Source organism: Papaver somniferum, chromosome 5, assembly GCF_003573695.1.
Source record: "Papaver somniferum cultivar HN1 chromosome 5, ASM357369v1, whole genome shotgun sequence".
NCBI classification, from domain to species: Eukaryota; Viridiplantae; Streptophyta; class Magnoliopsida; order Ranunculales; family Papaveraceae; genus Papaver; species Papaver somniferum.
In genome coordinates this window covers 169,871,121-169,877,120 of record NC_039362.1, presented here as the reverse complement: position 1 = coordinate 169,877,120, position 6,000 = coordinate 169,871,121, and the positions used below count along the sequence as shown (strand labels likewise).

At 36.0% G+C, this 6,000-nt stretch overlaps 1 protein-coding gene across 1 annotated transcript; it reads left to right on the top strand.

Annotated features, from left to right (window-relative positions):
- The first annotated feature begins 958 nt into the window (after positions 1-958).
- Positions 959-4,143, top strand: LOC113278113. Its single transcript, XM_026527038.1, has 11 exons — positions 959-1,042; positions 1,397-1,591; positions 1,691-1,782; positions 1,875-1,917; positions 2,039-2,095; positions 2,217-2,271; positions 2,900-2,967; positions 3,082-3,138; positions 3,276-3,419; positions 3,512-3,697; positions 3,794-4,143. The coding sequence occupies exons 2-11, from the start codon at positions 1,424-1,426 to the stop codon at positions 3,914-3,916; spliced, it is 993 nt and encodes a 330-aa protein (XP_026382823.1). The 5' UTR covers positions 959-1,042; positions 1,397-1,423; the 3' UTR covers positions 3,917-4,143.
- Positions 4,144-6,000: the final 1,857 nt, after the last annotated feature.

Genomic DNA, 6,000 nt, shown 5'->3' with positions numbered 1-6,000 from the left:
CTGAGTTCTAGCATAGTGTTTATGGATCGACTATTTCTTCATTTTGAGAATTAGTTTCTTCATTTTAATCAATGGGATCTTCATTAGCACCCACATTTTGAGATGACGACATTTCTTTAAAAATACTTTTTTTTTGCAAATTTTAATTCTAAAATCTGACTTTAATCTAACCACGCTAATTAACTTAACTTAATTAATTATTAACACTAATCATCTAGGGGCAATTTAGCCATTATATTTTTTTTGGATAAGGGATAATCCCCAATTAGGTTTTGATGACCTTTTTTGTCATGTAGCATGAGGCCCCTAATTATTTTTCGGGGCCCCCAATTCAGCCCCGTTTCTTATTGATATGAGAGAGGGGTTACATGGATACAATATTCTATATATACATGGAAACGCAAACTCTAGATAACTAGTTGGACCACACATCTATGAACCGTATGCCCTACAACATTTAACAAATACTTATGAATTTTCCTAATTATAATTAAACACTAAACCTGATTAGTGAGGGATAGACTAATAGATAGTGAAAATACATACATAAGGTGTGGTCCTGATTTAATATTTAAATTCACCTTTTGTTTTTTTCTTCTATCCCCTAATTATATAATTAATATATCCCAATTACTCTTTCCAAGAAAACAGTGGTGCCAAAAAAAAAACGTTCAGGGAGACTTAGACCCATTAGCTTAATATAATATTTCGCTGCTTTGTTGGCCCATATTGTTTGCTATCCAACTACCCAACCACCACAGGATGTTAGGGAGCTAGACACGTTTCTATTTTCAAATCCGTTCATCAGGAAAGATTGAATATTTGTACGGCAGATGAGATTGAAACAGAAGATGAATATTTAATCAGTAAAAAGTCTGGTTTAGTTCTCTCACTCTTGTTGCAAGAACTTCTGAAGCTCTGAGTGAGTGTCCTCTCAGTTTCAGAAAATTCAATCTAAAGAACAAAAACACCTTCAAAACTAAACCCCAAAGGGTTTTCTCACAGTTCCTTACTGGGTTTCGTTCTCTACATTTTCATTTCTGTAAGTTTTACCCCATTTTAGTATCTTTTTTCTTTTCCTTTTCTGATATGTCTATGGTTGATGTTTATTTTTGCATGTTTCCATAGAATGGGTAAACAGTTTCAAACGTTATGAACTATGAACCATATAATCTAACACATAGCTGTTGGATTTTTGTATTGAATTTTTGAAAATTGACCCATTTTTGGGACTGATGTCACTGATCAAAAGAAAAAGACCCATTTTATGAACCCATCAAAAGAAAAACACCCATTTTATTTTTTGGATATATCAAAAGAACAAGACCCATAGTTCATATTTGTGATTTTTTTTTTTTTTGCTAAATTAAAGTATGGATTGTTTTTGGAATATTAGACTATTAGAAGGTTGTGTTTTCACATTATGAAAACTGAAGGTGTATCAAAGACTACCAATCATGTTAAGAAGGATGCTAGGCAGGAAACTGAACTTGAAGTTAATGAAGGTGGGGGTGGACTACTTGGAAAGGAGCTCAAATTAGGTGAAGTTATTTGGGTTAAGACAAACCCTTCTTCTTGGTGGCCTGGACAAGTATGTTCGTCAGTCAGTTACTTTATTCTTTTATTCCTCCTAATGAGTTCAATTTATTTGTCCCGATACCTAGTGAGGCAATGTCGTTGTTGTTGCTAGATTGTGGATGCATTTACAGTGAGTGGGACAAGGATACCTAAAAAGCGAGAAGCTGGTGAAGTTCTTGTTCGACTTTACGGGACTTATACTTAGTATGTGATGCTATCTTTGTATGAACCAATTTATAATTTTCATAAGTGTTTTCTCTTCTCTACTAATTTAGTTTACTTTCCTTTATTGTAAGCTTGTATTGGAATCCAAAAAAGTACCTTGGCGAATTAATGGAAGTGAGTGTTGATTTTTGCTGGCCTATTGTTGTTGTCATGATGTTGCTTCACATTTTATTTTCAAGTCATTCCGTATTTCTGCAAATATGATGACCATTCGTTACCTATGGATACTATTCAGGCTCTTAAGGTAAATGATGGCAGCTCTACGAAAATGTTTCAGAAAGCCTTGCAGCAGGTATAATTTTGTTTATCGACCACTAATTGGGTTCATCATTTTTGTTTTTAGTTTGTATATTTTAATGTATTGTCTCCAGGGCACATTATGGTTGTTTTTTCTATGATGGTTATGCTTATAGGAAATCGTTTACACGAGATCTAGTTCATTGAAGAGGAAATACTCTGATCACAAAGGTTAGCCAGTCCTTTCTAGTATTTGATGTTTACTGCTTGTTTCAGTTTTTCATTTCAAGTTTTTAATAGTTCAATTTTGGTGAAAGTTTTACCATGTGCATTGGAATTGGTTGGAATATATATTCAAAGTTTGCATCATAAAAACAATTCGGTATGATGATTGTCAAACTAATAATCCATATCATCAAAGTAGGCATCAGGTTGAATGGTAATATTTTGCCCCTAAAAAGGTGTTAATTAGTTTCCTATGATATCCCTAATAGTTTGTGTGGGAAGGCCTTGTTTTATACCATTGTAGATCGGGTTGGGATGGGTAATCATTGGATCTTACTCTAAATTGTTTCTTTTCTTGTGAATTGTGGGAACTTAATCTCGCATCGGGTGAAGACTTGAGACTTGAGAGACTTTGGATAATTAAACCTCCCAAGATGTGACAAAATGCTGATATGCTGTAGTAAAAGGTGTCAATGCAGTGATGTAAAAAATATACTGGAATTGATATTATTTATGTTTCGTGATTCCATGGATACCCCTAAAGGCTAAACTATAACACTTCTATCTTTTGCACATATTACTCATTACTAATCGTTAATTGTTGCATTTGTTTTTTCACTTTTTGTATTAGTAGAAAATGCTAAAGATGGGGATCTGAGTGATAGAAAGTTGAAGCAAAACAAAGAAGATAATATTCAGAAAGTAGGTGATAATTGAGTTCTGTTTTGACGTGATTTTAATACCTGTGTTCCTCAAACATGTTTTCCTTGCAGTTTAGTGCATAGTGTTAGAACTAACCAGATTTGTTATTAGCAGCAGGATAACTCAAGTACAGTGCCGAAAGTAAGCAGTCGGGAACTAAGAACAAGGAAGGTTGAATTTGAACTTGGACTCTTATTTTATATGTACCATTTATTTGATTTGTCAAGTTGGTTGTTGCTGACCTGTATATCTTCATTTTCCCGGTGTGCCAGCATCTGCAGTGACACTAAGTTTTATAATTCTTTCAGGACAAAGGTCAGTCTGGAAAACAAGACGGTGCCAACTCAGCTCAAAGAGATCTCTCTTTAGGAACCAGGAAGGAAATTTCTAAAAATGAAATCCCAAAGCAAGACGGGTTTAGAGTTGGCCCCCGAGTTTTAAGGCCAAGGAAGGTAGAACATATTGTCTATTTCGTTCTGTTAACATTTTTTTTTTCCAGTAAGATGGTTTTGCAATTCCTGACATTATGTACCATCTCCATTAGGCCCAGGATTTGCCCTTAAAACTAGAAGACGTCCGTCGAACAAAAATGAAGGCAAACAGTGGGGTTCTCTCTTCAGGGGGGACTAAGAAGCAAATTCCTAAACCTGATATCTCAAGGCAAGAGGGGAAGAAAAAGGGACAGAAGGCAGATGAAGAGTTAGCCAAAAAAGAAGAAGCGGGGGACTCTGTGAGTATCCTTTCCTGTTATCGTTAGTAAATTATTTGTCCTTCCATCATTTGCCATACTTGCATATACTGATCTATAAATCGAACGTCATTCCAGGAAAAGGAAGTCTCAGAAAACCCTCCAAACTTGAGTTCTCGCCGAGTTAGAGTGATGCAAAGTCTTGGCCTTGCAGCCCCTTCTGAATCCCCATTCAAACCAAAACGTCTCGCACTCAACTAATTTTGCATCTGCTACTAAAACAACACAACTAATTTTGGTTCTGCAGTTACTAAGCCACAAATATGAAGCACAATAGTATTGCTATGCGACCAAGAAGAGTCTCGTTTTTTTTTGTCAGATTTTGTGGAGGGGCTTATTCTTCCATATCTTGATCGGCTGTTTCTTGGTCATGGTTGCAACTTGTAATAGACTTCTAGTTTTGTCTGTAATTATGTGGCTCTATCGGCTAATGTCATAGCTTACCATCTAGCTAACTTATTGTCTATAATATATATGACTCTGTTACCAGGAGTCTTAATCTTCCTCTCTCTATTTTGAAACTTTTGGGAGAGGATTGTTCATGTTCTTGAACTATCTAATGCTAAAATCTAGTAATTAAAATGTGTTTCATCTGTCTAAAAGCATAATAGAACCCAACGAGTTTGAAGCTTCAAGATCTTGCTTTCCAAGACTCAATTGTTTGGATCCGACCTGAATTCTGACTGAAATGAGCTTTTCATAAGAACATGACGTTGATGTTTGTATGATCTAATTTTTATTATTACATCATGGTTATGTATATGGTTTTCACTTCACGTGACATAAACATCCAAAAACACAACCCAGCAACGTTTGGTGTAAAGAAAACATGGAATTGGGTACACAATGTTATGTCCAACCGAGTACTCTTTGACAGATATTCTCCAAAAATTTCCTCTGTGCGACATCTCTTATCATTCAAAACGGACATTCTTTTCTTACTATTTGTCTCCTGACTTATATGCGTGACATCACAATTGAGTCAGGCTTATGGTTGGTGTAACAGCAAACAGTCATACACCAAATTGTGTTGTGGCCTCCACCAGCCTTGCACTTTTCTAGTGTGTTCCTGCATCATATCTTGACACTGCGAAAAAGGATTTCAATTTTAACCTCTAATTATATCAAGATCTTCTTGTTTGAAATTGTGAGATAAAAGATGCCCAAAGCACTAATCTAAAAGGCTTCCTCCTTCATTATTAGAATTGGACCCCTGCATCACCACCACCAATGGCCATTAACAAAACCGTCTTAAATCGCGCAACTCAACAATATGCCAGCCGCATGTCATGCAAGTCAGATCTTTTCTCACTGTCTCTTTCATTCGCACAGCAAAAACAGAATTTTGATGTTGCGATTGTTTTGATCTTTTGGGTCCACAGATGAAACCAAACAAGAAACAGATATCAATATGTAATCTTTTATCTTGTTCTTTCTTCTTCAATCTTTTGGCTAGTTTTTTCTCTTTCGGTAATTTTGGGGTCAGTGAGTCAAAGATTTTGACCAGAGATGAATGGTGACTGATGAGTCAAACATATTAGAGTGGTCCTACTCCAATTGGGTCCACCTATATGATGTAATGGTAGTAGTATCAGTTTGTTTTCTACCGTAATCTCCGAAATTATCAGGCCGGTTAAAAGGCATTCCAGTAAAATACCCTCATAATACATGGTAAAAACTGACGAAGAAAGTTCATGCTTATAACTGGTGGAGCCGTAGAGTTATATGGTGGTGCCATCCAGTGCAGTTGAACTTGGAAGCCGTGTACATTATTTTGCCAATAAAAAAAATGCAAGAAAAAACACCTTGCCGACTCCAAAAGATCATTCCTTTCTCATCTCTCTCTCTCTCAACATTCGGTTGTGGTGGTTTTGGGTAGTCATGTAATAAGTGAAAATCAGCTAGTGATCGCACAGTCATTTTCCTAGAGTATGGTAGAGTGGAGACTAGAGACTGGACGCCAGAGAGAGTTGTGGCTTGTCGTCGACTAATGGTCGCACAGTCCTTTTCCAATGTTATAAATAAGAAAATGAAAGAAGAATAAATAAAGAAAAGGAACTAATACCGCCGTCGAAGATAGACATAATGGTCCCAGGAAATGATTGCGTCACATTCCCCACTTCTCCTTTCCCATTTGCTCTCTCTTTTAGACTTTTACCACCTCACACTTTTCCATCTTTACCATCCCATTTTAATCTTTATGGCCTGGATTTATCTAAAGTAATATATTTCAAAAAACAATATTTTCTCCATAGAGCCAGTAATATGGATTATTTCTCAACAGG